This window comes from Nicotiana tabacum, chromosome 5 (assembly GCF_000715075.1).
Source record: "Nicotiana tabacum cultivar K326 chromosome 5, ASM71507v2, whole genome shotgun sequence".
Taxonomy (NCBI): Eukaryota; Viridiplantae; Streptophyta; class Magnoliopsida; order Solanales; family Solanaceae; genus Nicotiana; species Nicotiana tabacum.
In genome coordinates, this window is record NC_134084.1 from 163,755,206 (window position 1) to 163,778,435 (window position 23,230).

General features: G+C 38.1%; 1 protein-coding gene, 1 long non-coding RNA gene and 1 pseudogene across 3 annotated transcripts; 2 read left to right on the top strand and 1 right to left on the bottom strand.

The window, feature by feature from the left end:
* The first annotated feature begins 13,501 nt into the window (after nucleotides 1-13,501).
* Nucleotides 13,502-14,661, top strand: LOC142181296 (uncharacterized). Of its 2 annotated transcripts, XR_012709974.1 has the most exons (3): nucleotides 13,502-13,729; nucleotides 13,994-14,257; nucleotides 14,383-14,661. It is a non-coding gene; the product is annotated as an uncharacterized LOC142181296 (long non-coding RNA). The 2 variants fall into 2 exon arrangements; XR_012709973.1 differs by having other exon boundaries at nucleotides 13,994-14,661.
* A 1,451-nt stretch (nucleotides 14,662-16,112) lies between these two features.
* LOC107819144 (UDP-glycosyltransferase 90A1-like) lies at nucleotides 16,113-21,072 on the bottom strand (annotated as a pseudogene).
* Nucleotides 21,073-21,311: 239 nt separating this feature from the next.
* LOC107819137 (UDP-glucosyltransferase 29-like) lies at nucleotides 21,312-22,972 on the top strand. The gene has a single exon (XM_016645226.2). The coding sequence runs from the start codon at nucleotides 21,493-21,495 to the stop codon at nucleotides 22,891-22,893; it is 1,401 nt and encodes a 466-aa protein (XP_016500712.2). The 5' UTR covers nucleotides 21,312-21,492; the 3' UTR covers nucleotides 22,894-22,972.
* The last annotated feature ends 258 nt before the right edge of the window (nucleotides 22,973-23,230 follow it).

Consider the following 23,230-nt stretch of genomic DNA (forward strand, 5'->3'; position numbering starts at 1 on the left):
TTACCTTTAGAGTTGGGTAATCACCTTAATAGTTGGAATATGAATTTTTGAGCATATATTGATTTGTTCATGCACTTTGTGAATAGTTTTGGATTTGTTCGGCACCGATTTGGGGGGTTTGAGCTCATTCTTGAGCCGGAAAGTAGGACTTGAAACAAGGTAAGTCTCCTTTCTAACCTTGTAAGAGGGAATTAATCCCATAGGTGACCTAAATTATTATGTGCTTCTATTTGTAGGGGCTATGTACGCAGGAGGTGACGAGAGTCCGTATGTAGCTACTAGTTATGCCTATGTCCGGGTAGTTTTAGGCCTACATCATGCCTTGTTGATATTATTATTGATTTATATTTATTGCCTGCCTTGAGAGGTAGCGGGATTGAGTTTGCTTATTAAATGTTTGGAAAGGAGTGAAATTGAGAAATGTTATGATAACTTAAGAAATCTATGTTTAACCGCGTCGCATGTATGTTTTGCGAGCGGGGTAATTTTCTTAAAAAGCTACATCCTGAATTTCCCTTATTTTTAAAAGAATCGAGAAAGAGATATGATTTAAATGTTAAACTTATATTTTACCGCGTCGCAAGTATGATCTACGAGTGGGGTGATTTCTTAAATTTATATTCGACCGCATTGCATGTATGATTTGTGAGCGAGGTATTTCCTTCTACTACTCTTATGGGATCGGGGCATTCGCCTCGGTAGGATTTATGTACCACACTCTCATGGGAGTGGGCCGCTCGCCTCGACACGTTAATTGATGCATCTATGGTTCGCACCATTTGACCATTGGCAGTGCACATTTTACTTTTATGTATATATATACACACACACACATACTATTCTTATGGAACTCGTGCATAATATTTGGCTAGAAGCCAGGGTATCTGAGGATCTTCCCCTGATTTGAATTATGACAACCACTTTATGATAGTCACTATATCTTTATATATATGCTCCGGTTACGAAGGGAACATGCTAGTTGAGAGCTTGAGTATGATTGTAAAGAAGAGAATTGTACCACGTATTTTATACATATTTATTTCATATGTTTACTCTGCTTCATATTTATTCACTTCTTTACTGTATTTGAAATCATTGGACCACTAGTAAGTGTCAAAGTCGACCTCTCGTCACTACTTCTTCGAGGTTAGACGGGATACATACTGGGTACACGTTATTTTTGTACTCATACTACACTTGCTGTGCATTTTTATTGCATAGGCACATGTATGACTAGTGGCTTAGTCAGGCGCATCGGCATGTTTGATACAGAGACTTTGGTGAGCTACACCTCTTGAGACGACCCACAACCGGCAAAGTCTCCTTCAGAGTATTGTATTATATTTTCCTTTCTGTCCAATTTGTTTTCCAAACATTTACTGTATTACGTTGTTTCCTAAAAATTGCTCATGCACTTGTCATATCGTGTTCTGGGATGTCAATGGTATTATTCAGTGTTAAAACTTGTTAAAGACATCATTATTTATTCAGTGGAATTCTTTATTAATCGTTTAATCTTTAAAAAGGAATGATTTTAAAAATACTAAAACGAGAAATTACTAGTTATTTGGTGTTGGCTTGCCCGACAGTGGTGTCAGGCACCATCACGACCCTTAGTGGATTTTGGGTCATGACAACATGGTATCAGAGCACTACGTTCCCTTAGGTCTCACGAGTCATGAGCGAGTCTAGTAGAGTCTTGTGGATCGGTATGGAAACGTCTGTACTTATCTTCGAGAGGCTATAGGGCTGTTACGAGCACTTCCCTTCTTGATTCCTCATCGTGCGGTTTGATTCCCTTGAGGCTTATGCCTTCATTTCCTTCCCATTCAATCGAATGAGATGTGAAGTGATGGTTCTAAATCGGGAAACGAGGAATTGTAATGGTACTGCGGATATGGTACGTGATGTTTCCTCCTGCATATTTGACTGGGCAGCGAAAGATGAGAAAGGGTATGTGGGAAGTGTCTTGTGGTAATTAAACTCGTAGAAGGCCAAGTGTGGGAAACAGGAGTCGAGTAGTTGCTTAAAGGAGTGAATTTGACCAAAGTGGGAGAATGGCAGAGCAACACGTGGGTTATGTGGTAGGATGGCTACATGCCTTAGGAGGAGTTTAGAGTTAATTGGGATTCACGGTGGTTAGATATTAGGTCTACAAGCTCGATTTGAAATGTTGGTTGTGATACAACGGGAAATTGAGTGCAACAGAAAGGAATTGCTTGATATGAAAAATAATGCAACATGACTTTGGATTAGAACGTATTGTCGCGACTTTAGTTGATGTCCATGAGGAGTGAATGGACTTGTGCATCTAGTGAGTGAGCATGGGCTCATGATGGGTTACTGATTCTGTAGTAGTTAAGCAGTGCAGTGTCGTAGGGAGATGTCAGCATGTAATTTTCACAGGTGGGTTATCTCTTGTGAGCAGGTCAGCGGTTGCGTGGTTGGCGAGGTTTCTACGAAAGATTTTACTGGCTATCCAATAAGAGGTCGAATATGTGGATGTTGCTAGAGATTCAGAGTGTTCATGAAATGCTAACGGAAGGATTTCGAGGAATTTGGTGATTTGATTGCGCAAGATCATGTCATCAATGAAGGAAGAATCTTGGTGGGTTCCAAAGTTGTGTAATAGTAGCTTCAAGCTAAGTGGGAGAGTCCCACCGCCTACTATTGGGTTGCATGGTTGCCTACTTGTGAGGTTTCGGGTTATCAGTATATTTGCAGGATATTATATTATGACTAAGGAAGAGGGTCATCAGTAGTGATTTGAGCAAAGAATTTGAGGAATGCGTGCTATAATTGGCCTTATCGATTATGTTCAGACTTGAGGAAGGCTCAGGATTTATGCTTTGTATAGATGCGAGTTTCAAGGAAGTGATTCGGCCGGGTTCTTCGTCGAGAGGGTGTTCATGTGGTAGAAGAGTCTTGGAGTTAATTATATTCGGGACCAAGCCAAAGTGGGTGGCTCCCAATAACGGTCCTAGTAGATTTAAAGGTTAAGGTGTGGTGCCTGAGGATTTCGAATCCATAAGCATGGTTAAGAATCGAGCTTTTGCAACGGATTATGAAAGGAGGCTTGGAGTGTTCTATGATATCTTCGGCTTACAGTGTAACATTTGGGGGAATGAGAGAAAATTACTTCGGATTCATAGAGGGATTTTTAGATGGGTGTATCAGTTGAAGATGTGAATATGCGTGCAAGAAGGGTATGAAACGGTTCATGGGTTTAGAGCCAATGTGGTCTCGTGGAATGGGGTCACTCAAGATGAGTGCGGATTTAGGTTGGTGACGTAAGGAATGGAGCTATTATTATCTCTAAGGCAAGTTAAGGATGTGATCAGTTCCTTCAGCGTGATTAAGTTATGCATGTGATTTGTGGCGGTACGTGCAAGGCTTGACAACCGCTGTAATTGATTTTATTTGGAAGTATTCAAGTATTATGGCCTTGTTATGTGTAGGCAGATCCTGGAAGGGTCGTGGTGGTTTAGACCACTACTTGAGGATTTGAATGTTCTATGGTTATGAGAATTCACTCGCGTGTTGCTATGATTCTCTTGGAATGAGTTAAGTAAAAAGTTTCTATGTGATGAGGTGCTTACCATATTAGTAGTTCATGAGTTATGATGAAATTCTTTTACTAATGCATATTGGCTTGTTAGGTGCAGTGGGCGGTATGAAATTTGAAAGTGAGGATCAAGGTTGGGGTTTGGTGTATCAAGAGGATGTCACGAGCTCGGATGAGCCGGAAAGTGCTTTGAATGTTTAGGGCAAGCTGGTATTGTCTTCAGTGTCACCTGAGATCGGTGCTTTGTGAAAGAGACTTTGCAACCTGGTTATAGATTCTTGATTTGCTTTACAGAGTTAGTGCGGCCGGTGGCATGGATGTGTAGACTTGTTATCTGGTGCGGAAGGTCGTGGGAGCATGTCTCATGGGGAGATTGTATGAGTGTGACATGTAGTCACTTGATTGATTGGGAATTTAAACCGAGTATGAATATTTGTGGTAATATCGCTAATTTGAGAATTTATGCCTGAAGGGCACTCGACTTATTGGGGTGTGGACTGTGGATGTTTACTCTGGTTATGATGGTTGTCCTTGTGTGTTATAGGAAAAAGGGTAGTTATGGACCCTTAAAGGGTTATTTGCCTAGTGCGGTTCGACCAGAATCGGCTTGAGGTCTGTGGATGGATTTAAATATGAAGGTGGGCTCTATATCACGCCGGATGTATTCATTTCAGCATAGTGCTTCTTATGGAGGAGTATTCGGATGTTGGATGTTATCTCGTCATCGGCTATTTCATGTAATGCTATAATGGGTAGTGTGAGTTGTGAAACGGCTTGATAAGTTTCTTATGTGTTGAGGTTCCGCGTAGAAATGGTGTTATATGAGTAGGATGACCCTTGTGATTCAGATTATATATTGCACCTAAGTTGTGCATGAGTTTTGTAGCTTATGGCACTATCTATCTCCCCAGGGATGGTATTATGCACTTAGCATGCTTTAAACCGATATTCGGTATTTAGTATTAATGAGCAATTGAGCTCGGTGTGTATCTCCTTATGTGAGTTCTATATATGGATCAGGTGGTAGGTCGCCACGGGTACATTGTTTGGATCGGGTTGCACGCTGCAACAGTATGATGTTGAGTACAGTTTCCTATATCTATTATTGTGTGTTTTGCTTCTCATTTTCTGAGGGAGGTTCATAACACTTTTTTCGTTGTCTAATTAGATACGTGGGTTGAGTAGTCATTTCCAGGGTTCGTTTCTTATGTATCACATTCGAGTTGTAGCTTGTTGGCACATTATGGCATTATATGTGATTTTGGCAGTGTTTGAGGTGGCTTATTGCTTGGGCAACTTATACTGGGTAAGACGAAATTATTGGACCTGGGATTCGGTGCAACTAGGTTTGTATGAAGTATATTAAAAGGCAAATATAGTTATTTGGTTCATAATGAGGCAATGGTTTTAGTCAAGAGGAATGACTCAATGATTTGTTCACTCATCAGTTGGTTATGAGTTTCTACACACCTCTTCTATCGTGGCAGTGTTGCAAGAGTTAGAACATGACTTATATGTTTAATGAGGTGTGTTGTAAGCGTCAGATTCGTAGAATTTCGGCTGTTATTATCAGAGGATGTTATTTCATTCATGTGGGTTATGCAATGCATAGTGTGGATTCGGCAAACGTATGCAATGATGTATTGGTGCCTCGTGTGGTGATTGATACGGCATTCGTATGTTGGAAGCAGTCCTAGCAGAGGATTAATGATGTTGGAATTTGGCTCTAAGGCTTATTTGCCTAAATGAAAGAGAATATCTTTAGATTTGATCGAGCTAATGTGCTCAATTGAGTTGTGGTAGCATGGGTAGGTGCACGAGGTATTAAACAATAATTTCAGACTACTTCAGCGAAATTCGCAGCACGTTCGAGGAAAAATGTATATTTAAGTGGGAGAGAAAGTAACGACCCGACCGGTTGTTTTGAGCTCTAGCACGTTGTTCAGTGGTTTGAGGCCCTGAGTAGCTTCACCTCAGGTATTATGACTTGCATGCATGATCGAAATTGAATTTTGGGAAGTTCGGAGTTGATTCGGAAAGAAAATTCTCATTTCGGAAGCCTTAAGTTAGAAGAACCGACTAAAGTGTGATTTTGAGTAAATGACCTCGGAATCAGAATTTGAAGGTTCTACCAGGTTCATATGATGATTTTAGACTTGGTTGTATGTCCAGATCGGGTTTTGGATGACTCTGGAGCGTTTCGGCGCCTATTGTGGAAGTTAGCATTTTAGAAAAATTTCATAAATTTGGGTTGAAGTGCATTTTAATGTTATCGATGTCAGTTTGAGATTCTGAATTAGGGAATAGCTACATATTGTGATTTTGTTATTGGGAGCGTGCCCAGAAGTAGATTCGGAGGCCCGTAGGTAATTTTGGAGTCATTTGGCTAAAGTTGGAAACTTAAAGGTTTTTGAGAAGTTTGACCGGTAGTGGACTTTTTAATATTGGGGTCAGAATCCAATTCTGGAAGTTGGAGTAGGTCCATAATATCATATGTGACTTGTGTGCAAAATTTTAGGTTAATCGGACGTGATTTGATAGGTTTCGGCATTGAATGAAAACGTTTGAAGTTTTAGAGTTCATAAAGTGTGAATTGGGGTATGATTCATGATTTCAAAGTTTTTTAAGGTGATTTGAAGGCTCAACTAAGTTCGTAATATATTTTGGGACGTGTTGGTATGATTGGTTGAGGTCCCAAGGGCCTCAGATGTGTTTCGAGATGGTTTCGGACCTAGTTCGAGTGTTTGGAAGCTTCAGTTTTCTGGTGTTCTTTTGCTGGTATTGTAGGTATCGCAAATGCGAGTATTTGTTCGCATTTGCGAACCTCACATTTGCGAACCTCGCATTTGCGAGAAAACTTTGCAATTGCAAAGAGGCCTAGCCTGGGCTTGGATCGCATTTGCGAGAAAGGCAGTCGCATTTGCGAGCCTAACAGGGTTCGCATTTGCGAGTTCTGTGTCGCATTTGCGACATAGGCAGTAGAAGCCTAGGGTTCGCATTTGTGATGGTTGTGTCGCATTTGCGAACTAGGTGTCGCAAATGCGACATCTAAGGCATGTGCACAGCTATTAATTTCGAGACTTAGACCATTTAGCTCATTTCCTTTCATCTCTTGGGCGATTTTTGGAGTTTTTGGAAGAGGGTTTTCACATAGAACTTTGAGGTAAGTAATTTCTATACAACATGAGTTAAATACATAGATTGTGGGTAGATTAACATGTAAATATTGGTGAAATCAAGGGTTTAGATGCAAACTTAGGTTTTGGATAAAAATGAGAATTCACCAAGAAAATGGTTATGGAATTTGGTAAAAATCATATATTTGACTTCATAAGGTCATGGGTAACTACTTTCTTTGAAAATTTCCGAAATTCGGGCACATGGGTCCAGGGACGAATTTTAGGAACCTTACCTTTAGGGTTGGGTAATCACCTTAATAGTTGGATTTGAGCATATATTGATTTGTTTATGCACCATTTGAATAGTTTTGGATTTGTTCGGCAGCGATTTGGGGGTTTGAGCTCATTCTTGAACTGGAAAGTAGGCCTTGAAACATGGTACGTCTCCTTCCTAACCTTGTAAGAGGGAATTAATCCCATAAGTGAACTAAATTATTATGTGCTACTATTTGTGGGGGCTACGTACGCATGAGGTAATGAGAGTCTGTACGTAGCTACTAGTTATGCCTATGTCCGGGTAGTTTTAGGCTTACATCATGCCTTGTTGATATTGTTATTGGTTTATATTTGTTGCTTGCCTTGAGAAGTAGCGAGATTGAGTTTGCTTATTAAATGTTTGGAAAGGAGTGAAATTGAGGAAAACAAGATTTAAACGGTTTCATTTGAACTTCGTATTTTCGAAAAGAATAGAGAAATGTTATAATAACTTAAGAAATCTATGTTTAACTGTGTCACATGTATGTTTCGCGAGCGGGGTAATTTCTTTAAAAAGCTACAAGCTGAATTTCCCTTATTTTTAAAAGAATCAAGAAAGAGATATGATTTAAATATTAAACTTATATTTGACTGCGTCGAAAGTATGATCCGCGAGCGAGGTGATTCCTTAAATTTATATTCGACCGCATCGCATGTATGATTCACGAGTGGGGTATTTCCTTCTACTACTCTTATGGGATCGGGCCTTTCGCCTCGGCAGGATTTAAGTACCACACTCTCATGGGAGCAAGTGTAACGACTCGGCCGGTCGTTTTGAGAATTTAAGCTCCATTCAGCGGCGTAAGGTCTTGAACAGCTTCAAATATATCGACTTGCGTGCATGGTTGAATTCAGTTACCGGATGATTCAAAGTCGAACTATGAAAAGGAATATAGTTTTGGAAGCTTAAGCGGTGAGAATTTGACCGGAAATGGACTTTTGTGTAAACGGGAATGGGTTTTGGATGATCTTAACATCTTCGTAAGGTGATTTTGGACTTAGGCGCACTTTCGGATTTGGATTCGGAGGTCTGTAGAGTAATTTGAGGCATTTCGGCAAAAATTGGAAAAGTTGAAGTTTGGAACATAGAGAAGTTTGACCCATAGTTGACTTTTATGATATCGGGGTCGGAATCTGATTTCAAAAGCTGGAGCAGCTCCATTTGTCTGCAAAATTTGGCATCATTCCTAGTTGATTTGATTGATTTCGGCATACGTTTTCGAAGTTGGAAGATTTGGAAGTTCATAGTTCGATTCATCGTGTGATTCGTCGTTTTGGCGTTGTTTGATGTGATTTGAGACCTCGAGCGAATACGTGTTAGGATATATGACTTGTTTGTATATTTAGACGGGGTCCCGAGGGCCTCTATTTTCCCCCTATTTTGAACTGTTGTTCTGTCTTCTGGTGTTCCCTTCTATGCGATCGCGAAGGCTCATTTGGTGGCTAACATTTTCCTTCTTCGCCTTCTCGTATACTAGTCCGCGATCGCGTATGTATGTTTCTACCTTCTCTGCATTCGCAGTTTATCTCCCGTGTTCGCATAGCTCAGCTATAACAGCTGGTGGCTTGTTCCCTTCCTCTTCTACGATCGCATGCATAATCACACGGTCGCATTGCATTTATGGGCAGTGGCCATTTTCTTCTTTGCAATCACATTTCTTCTTCCGCGATCGCGATGTACAATTACCTGGGCAGGCAGAATATATTCCCAAATCGAGGGTTAGACCATTTTTACCATATTTTGAATTTTAGACCTCGGTTTTGGGAGATTCTTTATGGGTTATTCAAGCAATTCGATTGGGTAAGTGTTCTTCACCTAGATTCTAATATATTCCATGATTTTATCCTTGTTTTTATCATTTAAATTGTGTTTTGGGTTAGGGAAAATGTTGGTTTTTGAAGAAAATTTTGAAAAATAAAAATCGTGATTTGAGGGACCAAATGGTATCGGAATTTGATAATTTTTGTATGGTTGAGCTCATATTGGAATGAGTATTCAAATTCTGTAAAATTTGTTGGGTTCCCAAGTGCGGGCCTGGGGGTCGACTTTTGGACCGATTTTTGGATTTTATTAAAGATTGAGACTTTATGATCCGGATTAGTTTCTTATGTATTTTATTTGTGCTTTGAAGTTATTTTGGTTATATTTGAGCCGTCCGGAGGTCTTTTCACCCAAGAAGTGCATTATAGAGTATCAGTATGTTGTCTTTGAGGTAAGTATCTTGACTAACCTTGTGTGCGAGACTTCCCCATAGGATTTGAGTCTTCTATGTTGATTGTAGTTCGTGTACGCAAGGTGACGAGTGCGTGCCCAGACTTATTTGTGGAAACTTGGCCTTTTAGGGTCCTTAGGTCTTTATATTTACTGTAAATAAATGTGTTCTTGACATGAGTTTCCTATTTACTAGTTCACCTCTACATGCTTAATTGGAATTAATTGCTTCATGGTTCCCTCTTATTGCCTAATTGACTCCTATTTAATTTAATTGAAGAATTTCGCCTCTCCTATTGTCATGCTATCTTTTCATAGTTGCTTGTCTTATCAGAGAATTATTATTATCCCTCCAGAAATTGTTTAGTCTTAAGTGAAGCTAAGACCACCTTTCCTTAATTGAATTGTCGAATAACCTTGAAATCGTCCAACCTTAAAAGGAGTTTAAATAACCTATATCTTTGTTGACTTGCCTTTATTTGGGACTACTTGCCTCGTGTTGATTTTCTTGTTATTGACTTGTATATTGTGGGATCGTTTCTACATGTTAGTTTTCCCGTTGTTGAACTGTTCCCTTTATGCCAGTATTATTTTCTGTGGTTATTCCTTGTGAGCTGGTTCTACCATTTCCTTGTGATTTACAGTCCTTGAGTTGATTTACTTGTCTTACCTTGTATTATTGTCATTGTTGTTGTTATACGTATTGTGGTGATGTACGAGTTCCTTGTTGTGCTGTAACTATTGTTTCTATTGGTTGCGTTGCGTATTTACTTTGGGACTACGGAACGGTATTCCAGGAGATCTCCATGCATGTTTACTTTGGGACTACAGATCGGTATTCCGGGAGATCCCCATGCACATTTATAATTGGGACTACAGGACGATATCCCGGGAGATCCCCCTCTACTGGATATTTACTTTGGGACTGCGGATCGGTATTCTGGGAGATTCCCCTACATATTATGATTTGGACTATGGGACGATATCCCGGAAGATCCTCTGCACATGTACGTTTGGGACTATGGGACGATATCCTGAGAGATCCCTTGTTAAAATTATTGTGTTCTGAGCTGTTGTTTTCATTGATCCTATCCCTGTGTAAACATTATATGTGTTGTCCATTCTATTCCTTATACTTACTAGCTGGTATGAACTACGTTAGGAAACTTTCACAAACATACACGTGGCTAAGCACCCTAATCGGATAGGAGGCTTCTTGGTATTGTCGAGTATAGACGCACACACTTATTTATTTATCTTCCGTGTGAGAATGGCTCTATTTGGCACGTGAGTTGTTAGTATGATTATGTGGTGTGATAGGGGCACAGGATGCCAAGTGTTAGGGTTCAGGTATTGAGACCTGTATTGTATGATTATGAGATGAGGTGTCACAGGGTGACTTATATTCGAAGGTTATTTATTTAAGAAGATTATATTCGAAAGGTATTTACTTTGAAAGAACTATTTTTGGAAAATATTTATTTGAACGAAGTATATTTCAAAACATTTTTATCACTTTAAGGATTTGACTAATCGGTTGAAGTTTGCTAGCTAAGACCAAATGTGAAAAATTGTCGTAGTTGCTGAGTTATGACTTGTCTTTGCTGTATTTGTGATTTCGGATTTGGGTTGTAATTTTGTTCACTTTTCTGTGTTCTTGTCATGATGTTCCACTGTTACTTGTTGTTTTATTTCCTTATTGCAATTATTGTATTGTTAGCCATATCACATAGTCTTTATATAGATATTATGTTCCGTTATTTCTATACTTATACTTGTTCTGCTTATTAGACTAGTGGGCGTCTTGACTGTTCCTCATCGCTACTCCACCGAGGTTAGTCTTGATACTTACTAGGCACCGTTGTGGCGTACTCATACTACACTTTTGCATATTTTTTTGTGCAGATCCAGGTATTGTTCGATAGTAGCTGTGTAGATTCTTGCCGAGGAGACTCAAGGTAACCCTGCTGCTGCGTTCGCAGGCTTCGGAGTCACCTTCCTATTTTGTATTCACACTGTTGTACTTATTTTCATGCAGTTGTGTTTAGAAGTTGTAGCAAAACTTTGTAGAGCTTATGACTTGTACCACCAATTTTGGAAAAATGTATATTCTATAAAGATTTCTATGTCGAAGCTGTTAGACTTTCTTTATTATGGTTAATATTCAGTAAATGTTAGGCTTACCTAGTCCCTAAGACTAGGTGCCATCACGAAACCCAAACGAGGGGAAATTGGGTCGTGACAGTGGGGCATTCGTCTCGGCAGGTTAGTAGATGCATCTATGGTTCACGTCGTTCGACCCTTGACAGTGCACATTTTACTTTTATGTTGGATCGGGCCGTACGCCTCGGCATTACATCTATATATATACACACCATTCTTATGGAACTCGTGCTTAACATTTGGCTAGAAGCCAGGGTATCTGAGGATCTTCCCCTTATTTCAATTATGATAACCATTTCATGATAGTCACTATAACTTTATATATATGCTCCAGTTATGGAGAGAACATGCTAGTTGAGAGCTTGAGTATGATTGTAAAGAAGAGAATTGTACCACGTATTTTTATACATATTTATTTCATATGTTTACTCAGGTTCATATTTATTCCTTTCTTTACTGTATTTGAAATCATTGGAACACTAGTAAGTGTCGAAGTCGACCTCTCGTCACTACTTCTTTAAAAATGAATGATTTCAAAAATACTAAAACGAGAAATTACTAGTCATTTGGTGTTGGCTTGCCCGACAGTGGTGTCCGGCTCCATCACGACCCTTAGTGGATTTTAGGTCATGACACCAAACATACCCTAAGATGTTTTAAGGTTATATTTTCTAGATATATACCTTCTCTGCGTTTGATGACTTTGCAAAATTGTTGGAGGCTTAAAAACAGGAAAATGCGAGTTTTGAATCCACGTACTGAAATATGTTGCAGAAAACTTACTAAAGTAATCAACTCCATCCCTTTTGTTACCTATAAATTATGTAAAAATATAGAGTGAAATTATTTTTTATTTTAGTAAATAATACATAATGTTGATTATAATTACAAGTCCAACTAGTTATAAAATGAGCATAGGTAAAATAAAAAAAATGCAATTCGTACGAGACAAATTTATTTGTTAACAAATTCAACAAGAAACATGACAACTGATCAAAGTTGTGTTAACGCAAGAATCAGGTCATTCAATGTTTTCCAGGATGATCCACCTTGTTTGACAGCATTAGTGGCTGCTTCCCCGATTTCCTTCGCTTTGTTCCTTTCCTCTTTACCTTTCTGTCCTTCCATCAACTCCCTTGCCGACTTTTTCAAACCTTCCCAATTCACGAACCCTCTCAGTGTTAAAACTTGTTAAAGACATCATTATTTATTCAGTAAAAATCTTTATTAATCGTTTAATGTTTAAAAAGGAATGATTTCAAAAATACTAAAACGAGAAATTACTAGTCATTTGGTGTTGGCTTGCCCGATGGTGGTGCCCGGCGCCATCACGACCCTTAGTATATTTTGGTTCATGACACCAAACACACCCTAAGATGTTTCAAAGTTATATTTTCTAGATATGTACCTTCTCTGCGTTTGATGACTTTGCAAAATTGTTGGAGGCGTAAAAATAGGAAACTGCGAGTTTTGAATCCATGTACTGAAATATGTTGCAGAAAACTTACTAAAGTGATCAACTCCATCCCTTTTGTTACTTATAAATTATGTAAAAATATAGAGTGAAATTATTTTTTTATTTTAGTAAATAATACATAATGTTGATTATAATTACAAGTCCAACTAGTTATAAAATGGGCATACGTAAAATTAAAAAAAAAATGCAATTCGTACAACACAAGATGAGAGCGGAAGCAAGTCAAAGAAAATGAATTTTCGTCCAAGTTTGGCGTGTTGGGATAATATACGGGCCGAGCGTTAATACCCGGTATTTATAGACTAGTGTCATACAAGGTACTACATGACAATGATAGTAAGGTGTATAAGGTGTGTTAAAAGTGAGTAATATTTTATGTAATTTGAGATAATTCTTAATTATATGGATAATTGGGTCATTATTTGTTAATGGAGGATTAATAATTAACTAAGATGTTAGTGGTTGATTGGTTGAGGATGGATAAGCTAAAAGGTGGCAGCCATAGAGGTCTTGAATAATTGACTCATTAGTCACATGCCAAGGTGGCTTATTTAGGTAAATCACGGGACTTAGTCATCAAAGATGTGGGGCCCACACCCACTTAGTAAAGACATTTCAAAGAATTAAGAAATGGATGTTTGAATCAAGAAATCAAGGTTACTGCTGGAAAAGCTCACAACTTTGAGAAATTTCATAAGACTTCTCCAACTTAAAGTAATGTGAGGAATTTCAAAAGACTTCTCCAATTCATACAGTGATCCAACGTTAGCAACGTGAATCCAACGAGATTCCAACAAAATTTCTTAGCACCTTAGCAACATAAGATTTTCCAATTTTAAGGAAGTACAGTGCAATTTTTCTCAAGAAAATCGGTTCAGGTATATTAAGGCTATCCCTTCTTTCTTTTGGCATGATCCATACGATACAAACGAAACAAGTAAATGCACAGCTTTCATAAATGATTCTATTCATAGAAGTACTAGAAGTGCTTATGTTCTTGATTCCCCATGTGTCATATTACTCTATCATCTATTCATGGGTCTTAAAAAATACATATTTGATAAAGTTTATCCGAAAGGCATATTGAGTTTTCTAACATTCCGAGAAAATCTTATTAATGTATTTCTTATGCATTTATACAGGTACATTGACCCATGACTCAAACGGCGTTATATATGTGTATATGTATATATATATATATATATATATATATATATATATATATATATGGGAAAAGGTTATAGCGTTATATTCGCACCACCACCGGATCAGCTGGTATATGTTGGTGATTTTGCCCACAGTGGATGATGTTATGAAACATGTACCTATGCACGACATGACATTAATATGTATATGCATGACACTATTAAGTATTTCATGATTTACAAAGTTTTCCATACTTACAGGTTGAGTTATTCACTCTATATTTCTTCCATGTCTATTATGTACTTATTTATGTGCCTTACATACTCGGTACATTATTCGTACTGACATCCCTTTTGCCTGGGGATGCTGTGTTTCATGCCCGCAGGTCCCGATAGACAGGTCGAGAGCCCTCCAAGTAGGCTATCAGCTCAGCGGAAGATGTTGGTGCGCTCCATTAACTTTGGAGTTACTTGTTTGGTTAGTATGATTTAGACGTGCATTGTTTGGTATGGCGGGACTCTGTCCCGACCTTTATGAAAATTATGTATTCTTAGAGGCCTGTAGACAGATGTCATGTACGTAAAAGATTGTATGGCTTTGTCGGCCCATGTTCAGTACACGAGTGGTTATTTTGGTCTTATAAGCTCGTACTTCATATGTATAAGTTTGTATTCCCCCATGCTTTACTCCAGTTTATTTACTTATTATAGAATGATATGAAAGATACGTTACGTTGGTACTCGGTCGAGTAAGGTATCGGGTGGCCGTCGCAGCCCATCGGTTTGGGTCGTGACATATACGCGCAACTCTCGTATCCAGAAATTAGTAATATTAAAGTGACCATCTCATCTAAGAATTTTACCTATTTAAAAGAATATGCTTTTATTTACCTAATTTTATCTTCAAAATGACTCGTTACATGACTGGTTACAATAGAGGTTGATTGTTTCTTCAAAATTTGTAAATGTGGTGAAGCGCCTACTTCCACCATCAATGAAAAAGAGGCATATGACTGGTTTGGCCAAATCATTGAAAGAAAAGAGAACATAACATCTTACAGTCTTGATATGCTAATTAATTGAGTTTCATAGCTCTTTCGAGCCCTTTATTCGGAAATATGGTATGGGGTATAATCATGTACTGTGATGTGTTCATTGCTAACTCCCATCTTTCAATATCGTTTGCTTCTTAACTCTACTCATCGCCATTTTATAGCAGCGGCAAATGAGTAATATTTTGTTTTACCCTCTTCTTTTTTACTATTAGCAGAAGCGAATCTAAGATTTAAATTCTATGGGTTCAACATTTAAGGTGCTTAAAGCATTAACTCATAATATATTTGAAATTATAGGTTCATGTCTACTGTTTATTATAATTCTAGTGAATTCTTATACATAAATTTATATTCCGTATCAAAAATATTAAGTTCGGATGAACTTGATACTTTATGGTTGGATACGCCCTCGATGTTAGGTCAACTAAAAGCCTACCATATGTTCCTATACAATGTGCAAAAAAATACAAAAAATACTTTGTAAAGAATCCTTATACCTCACTTATAAATTTTATGCAAAATAATTTATAAGTAACAAAATAATTTCACTCTGTACTCTTACATAATTTATAAGTAACAAAAGGGATGGAGTCGATCACTTTAGTAAGTTTTCTGCAACATATTTCAGTACGTGGATTCAAAACTGGCATTTGCTTTTTTTTAAGCCTCCAACAATTTTGCAAAGTCATCAAACATAACGGGAGCTTAACACAACAAATTTATCTATGTATAATTTTATGATTAAGATGTTTCAAAGTTATATTTTCTAGATATATACCTTCTCTATGTTTGATGACTTTGCAAAATTGTTGGAGGCTTAAAAAAACGCAAATGCCAGTTTTGAATCCACGTACTCAAATATGTTGCAGAAAACTTACTAAAGTGATCAACTCCATCCCTTTTGTTACTTATAAATTATGAAAGAGTACAGAGTGAAACTATTTTTTTATTTTAGTAAATAATACATAATGTTGATTATAGTTACAAGTCCAACTAGTTATAAAATGGGCATACGTAAACTTAAAAAAAAAATGCAATTCGAACAACACAAATTTATTTGTTAACAAATTCAACAAGAAACATGACAACTGATCAAAACTGTGTTAACTCAAGAATCAGGTCATTCAATGCTTTCCAGAATGATTCACCTTGTTTGACAGCATCTTCCCCGATTTCCTTCGCTTTGTTCCTTACCTCTTTACCTTTTTCTCCTTCCATCAACTCCCTTGCCGGCTTTTCCAAACCTTCCCAATTCACGAACCCTCTCACTGCACTCATCACATGTCTCAACTCTTATCCCGATCTTGATTTCCTCCACCACCAGTCTAGCATTTAGATGCTGTTCCGCCATCATTGGCCATGCCAGAATTGTAACCTTTGCGCATATGCTCTCTATTATCAGAGTTCCAACCACAATGGCTTAAAACCCCTTGAAGCTCTCGTGACTCAGGATTTCTCTTTGATCAACCCATTCTGTCACCACCAGTCCCCTATTCTTCACGCTATCTTCAAACTCAAACCCTACGACATCGCTGTTGCGGAAGCCAAATGTATATAGTGTGAATACGTCACAGTTACTATACCAAAAATTATGACAGCCACCAAATAATAAATAAGACAATAAAGCAACAATAAAGGGAACACCAGAATTTACGAGGTTTGGCTAATTTTGTCTACTCCTCGGACACAACCAATATTTTATTCCACTCCAAAAATACAAGTGAAATAATACTAAAGAGAGAAGATACAAATGCGTTAAACAGATGAGAAGGCAAATGAGAGGTGTGTTTAAATCCTAAACATTAGGCCTTCTTTTATAGGGGGAAAATCCCCCCAAACTCAAGAGCCCACCGATGTGGGACAAAGAATTTGCCAAACTTCAACAAATCTCCATCTTGGCAAAATTCCACATCTTCAATTTTCTCTCAATAACAAATTTCAAATTTTTGATTGTGTCTAAATCTTCAATCTTCAGTGTTCAACAATGTTGATCAAATCCAAACAATGTTGAAACTTGATCGCAGTCACCACCTTTGTCAGCATATCAGCAGGATTCTCCGTAGTATGAATTTTCTTCATCGTGACTCCTCCTTCTTCTATGATTTCTCGTACGAAATGATACCGAACATCAATATGCTTTGTCCTTGCATGATAAACTTGGTTCTTCGCTAATTGAATAGCACTTTGACTATCACAAAAAATTGTGATACCTTTTTGTTCAACACCAAGCTCCTTTAGCAATCCTTAAAAGCCAAATTGCCTCCTTCACAGCCTCTGTAATAGCCATGTACTTTGCCTCTGTTGTAGACAAAGCAACTGTTGACTGCAAAGTAGACTTCCAACTAACTGGTGCCTTTGCAAAAGTAAACACATAACCAGTAGTTGATCTTCGTTTGTCCAGATCACCCGTAAAATCGGAGTCACAATATCCAACTACAGACTGATTATCTTCCTGCTCAAAAACTAACCCGACATATACAGTATTATGAATATACCGTAGAATCCACTTCACAGCTTGAGCCAAACACGTGCAAAGAGTCATAATCTACAGCAGGTTTTCCATACCATTTTTAAATGGTGTCTTGCCATCAATAGCAGCAGATGGTAGACGACTAATGAGGTGGCATGCATATGTAATTGCCTCAGGCCAAAATTCTTTGCCCAAGCCAGCATTGGACAACATACATCGTACCTTCTCCAGCAAGGTCTGGTTCATACGTTCTGCCACTCCATTCTGTTGTGGTGTATGTCTAACAGTGAAGTGTCGGACGATGCCATCATTTTCACAGACCTTATTGAAATGAACATTTTTGTATTCACCTCCATTGTCTGTGCGAATACACTTGATCCTCCTGCCTGTTTGATTCTCCACCATCGTCTTCCATTTGAGAAAAATTCCCAGCACTTCATCTTTGCTTTTCATTGTATACACCCACACTCTTCGGGAAAATCATCAACAAAGGTTACAAAATAGTGTTTCCTACCCAATGAAGGTGTTTTGGAAGGACCCCAAACATCAGAGTGTACATAATCCAAAATGCCTTTAGTATTATGGATCGTTGTACCAAATTTAACCCTTGTCTGTTTCCCTTTGACACAATGCTCACAAAACTCCAAGTTGCAAGCCTTTACTCCTTTTAACAATCCTTGATTTGATAGAGTTTTCAAGGATTTTCCTCCAGCATGTCCCAAGCGCATGTGCCATAGCTTGGTTGCTTCTGCCTCTTTGTCGTCACTGGATGTCACTGTCGCTGTCCCAATAACTGTACTGCCACGATAGCGGTACATATTATTATTCTTCCGATTAGCCTTCATTACCACTAGTGCACCGGAGCATACTTTCATCACTCCATTTTCTGCAATGATTTTGAACCCTTTTGATTCTAGGGCTCCTACAGAGATGAGATTCTTCTTCAAATCCGGTACAAATCGAACATTTGTTAATGTTCTGATCATTCCATCATGGTTCCTTAATCGTATTGAACCAATGTCATATGAGGTAAGAGGGCTGTTATCCGCTGTATGGATGACTCCATATTCTCCTTCTTGAAATTCCACAAACCAGTCCCTGTTGGGACACATATGATAGCTACAAGCCGAGTCCATCAACCATATGTCTGATGATGTTGATGACTCTGTTATAACTAATGAGAAGTCTGAATCATCACAATCAGTTACATTTGAATCCATAATGGCCTTTCCATTGTTATGTTTGGCCTTATTCTTCAACTTCGGACAGTCTTTCTTCCAGTGCCCCTTTTCTCGACAAAAGGCACATTCATCTTTGCTGGGTCTGGATCTTGACTTGGATCTTCCCTTCTTTGTCCTCGTTTGATTTTGAGGACGACCCCTCACAAATAGTGCATCTCCTTCTCCGCCCTTCTGTTTTTCTCGCTTTCTTTGTTCATAGCTGTAAAAAGCCGAACAAACTTCTCTGAGAGAAACTTCGTCATTTCCATGGAGTAGAGTAGTTTCAAGGTGCTCGTACTCATCAGGAAGTGACGCCAACAACATCAAGGCCAAGTCACCATCATCATAAGTTGTATCCATATTTTGCAAATCTGTGACCAACTTATTGAAACTGGTGATATGTTCATTCATCGTGGTACCAGGAACATAGGTGAAGTGAAACAGTCTCTTCTTCATGTACAATTTATTTTGACTATTTTTCTTCAAAAATTTATCCTCCAGTGCTTTCCATAATTTACTTGCAGAAGTTTCCTTTGTGTATGGATATTTCTGCTCTCTAGCAAGGAAGAATCGAATGGTACCGCAAGCAACACAGTTGATAATTTTCCAATCTTCTTCTCCAATAACATCTGGTCTCTTTTCTTCAATGGCAAGATCTAGCCTTTGTTGAAAAAGGACATCTAGAACCTCGCCTTGCCACATCCCAAAATGCTCGGACCCGTCAAAAATTTCTACCGCAAATTTCGCATTTGACACAATTTTTGTCATAAGCGAAGATGCCAATGATGACGTATTGTTGACACTTGATGTAGATTCTTCTTGTTTATTGTCTCCCATATTTGACACAAATATTATTTAATAGCTGACGACAAAAATCAAGATTATTTCCTTTCTGATGTAGAAGATCAGACTAAGCTGCAACCACATAGCATACTCAGACAGAACCTTGACTCAGTTACCAAGATAAATCTTTTCTGATGTGGAAGATCAGACTATGCTGCAACCACAGAGCATACTTAGACAGTACCTTGGCTCTGATACCAATTATTGCGGAAGTCAAATGTATATAGTGTGAATAAGTCATAGTTACTATACCAAAAATTATGACAGCCACCAAATAATAAATAAGACAATAAAGCAACAATAAAGGGAACGCCAGAATTTACGAGGTTCAGCTAATTTTGCCTACTCCTCGGAAACAACCAATATTTTATTCCACTCCAAAAATACAAGTGAAATAATACTAAAGAGAGAAGATACAAATGCCTTAAACAGATAAGAAGGCAAATGAGAGGTGTATTTAAATCCTAAACATTAGGCCTTCTTTTATAGGGGGAAAATCCCCCAAACTCAAGAGCCCACCGATGTGGGACAAAGAATTTGCCAAACTTCAACAATCGCAAACTTCATCAGCTATAGTGTTTCTCCTTACAACCCACAAGAAATTGAATTGGGATTTTTCCAACCCAATTTTAATTTCCTTGAATTGTTCAGGTGATATCTGTGCTTGGGTCCCAAATGCAACGTACAAAACTGGCTTTCTCTGTTTTAGCATTCCGTCAAGCCACTTCATGATGTGCTTTTTGTTGCTCACAAGATGGTCCAATGCACCATGCTCTAGGACTACATCTAGTATTAAAGTAGTCTACAGAAATACATTCGAGCTCATAAAAGCTGTTAAAAAGAACACCATAACTTTTAGAGGTGGCTATGATTGACTCCATGACAAACTGGAAAAAGGGGCCCTTTTGTTCACGCTCTCTGAGCGGTGAATCAAAATCGTTTCTAGTGAGTTTAATCTAGGGGAAGTCGGGGACTATAAAAGACTTTCGACACCGGGGGGAATTCCTTGTATGTTTTGAGGAAAGGGGATGTCGATGATATTAATGTTGGTATCAGAAAGGGAGCTGGAGAAGAAAGGATGATTTGCCGGAGTGGTGAACATGGTGATCATAGAAATTATTCCGCGATTGAGAAGAAGCCGAGCAAGGTCGAAGAATGGAATGGTATGCCTCTTTGGATATGAAAGGGAACATAACAACATGAGTTGCAGTAGTAGTAGGATGATCAGAAGAAGCCATTTCTCTACCTGTTAATTAGCTCCTTGGTGTTTCATTCTTAAAACAAAGGAGAGGTTTACTTTTATTATACTAAAACAAACAAGAGATCCTCTAAGTCAACTGGAGAGCTATACTTTCATTAAATATAATTGGGCTCTATTCCTTGTAACTTCCCATCGTGCGTTGTGATTGCTTAGCATGATCTTTATAGCAATAATTGTATCATAATAATTGAACTTTGACAATGTAACAGATTACAAGAATCAATAAATGACTAAGTATTTTTTTTTTTTGCCAATTAGTAATATAACTACACCGTGTGCATCTTATTTATGTTACATGACAAAATCATCAAGTTTAGCAAGTTATTTTATTTTCTGAAGGTATTTGTTTGATCACTATAAGGTCATTACCCCTGTGTGAATATGAGATGCTTTATGCATGGGCTGTTCTTTACCTTTCTGAAAAAGCAAGTCCTTTTGCCTATAAATAATTTCTTCTGTATTGGATGAATCAAGAAAAGTTGAAAGAACTTCCCCTCCTCTCTTCTCTTCTCTTCTGATCTTTTCCAACAATATAATCTGATTAGTATTCATCTTTGCCTAACACATACCTTTTATATTCTACGGATTTTGATCTGTTCAAACAACAAATCCCACTTCTCCCACAACCAAGAGTAAACTTTGATTTCATGGAGGGGAAAAAACAGCAGGTTGATGACCCTCAAAAAATTCTGATGGTTCCAATGATAGCACATGGTCATGCAACTCCATTTTTTGAACTTGCCAAAAAGCTCTCCAAAGCCAACTTCCACATCTATCTTTGTTCCACTTCTGCCGTCCTTAGTTTCCTCAAGCAAAGCCAAGAAAAATACTTCTCAGATGTTTCAAACACTAATATCGAACTCGTAGAACTTCACTTGCCATCTATGCCTGATCTTCCTTCACACTACCAGAGCACCAAAGGTCTTCCTAACCATCTCTATCCACCTCTTTTCACGGCCTATAAAATGGCTGGCGAAAGCTTTTCCATCATAGTCAACAATCTTAGCCCTGATTTGATCATAGAAGATTTCTTTCAGGCATGGGCTCCAGATATTGCTTTATCAAAAAATATTCCTATTGTTAGTTTCTCAGTTGTTAGTGCAGCATCCTATTCTTTTATGTATCATATTTATTTGAGTGATGGTGCTACTGATGATTACCCTTTCCCAGAAATATGTCTCTCTAACAATGAGATAGAGATAGGACTGGTTTCAAAGCCTACTGGATCGTCTATAACGGTATTTATGGAAAAAATCCTCGTCTATAGTGCACGCAAAAAGTCTTGTGACATCGTTTTGATCAACAATTGGAAGGAAACTGAGGTAAAATATATGCAGTACCTGTCCTCTATAATCAATAAGAAGACTTTAAGTGTCGGTCCACTCATAGGGCAAACTGATGAAAGCACTCAGGATGATCAAGATTCCGACATCATAGAATGGCTCGACAAGAGAGATCCATTTTCAACTGTCTATGCAGTATTTGGAAGTGAAAATGTCTGGTCAAAGGAAAATATTCAAGAGATTGCTCATGGAATTGAGCTAAGCAATGTAAACTTTTTATGGGTACTTAGGTTTCCAGGGAGCGAAGTTGAACAAGTTTTACCTGAGGGATTTCTGAATAGAGTTAAGGAGAGAGGGATGGTTGTTTCAAGATGGGTACCTCATGCCAAAATCATGAGGCATAAAAGCATCGGCGGATTCTTGAATCATTGTGGTTGGAATTCCACAGTTGAGTGTATACATTTTGGGGTTCCACTTATAGCCATGCCATTTAATATGGATCAGTTTATAACAGCAAATTATGCAGTTGAGCTTGGCATGGCATTGAAAGTTCAGAGAGATGAAAAAGGAGGGCTAAAAAGAGAGGAGATAGCAAAAGCCATAAGAAATGTTATAATGGAGAAGAAGATGGGAGAAGAACTGAGGGAGACATCAAAGGAATTGAGTGAGAAAATCAGAATAAAGGAAGAAAAAGAGATTGACCAAGAAGTTGTGGAGGAACTTCGAAACCTTTGTTTGATGAATAAGAAAGAGAAAAGTATTTAAGTATTTAAGTATCTGTTTGATGTTTTGGTTCATGTCTTTCATCTAAAAGAACATTGTTTCAATGATTTCAAATTTGTTACTCCTTCTTGTATTATTGTCTTTGAGTTTAATTTCTTGCTTGGGTGGGTGGGTGGTGACGGATTTTAAAATTCTTTCTCGTGGTCACTGATGGTGAAAAGGAGTGTAACGGTGGACGCACATGATGAACTATAGACCTATGATTTCACAATATGAATCGATTTACATGCATTTTATGAGTACATCCTATCTTCTACTGATACAAATATTAAATTACTCTATTCTATAAGTGTGTTGTTTTTCCTTGGCTTCATGTTAA

What these genes read in the sequence shown, in the direction of transcription:
- LOC107819137 (XM_016645226.2), top strand. Translation starts at nt 21,493, where the DNA reads ATGGAGGGGAAAAAACAGCAGGTTGATGACCCTCAAAAAATTCTGATG.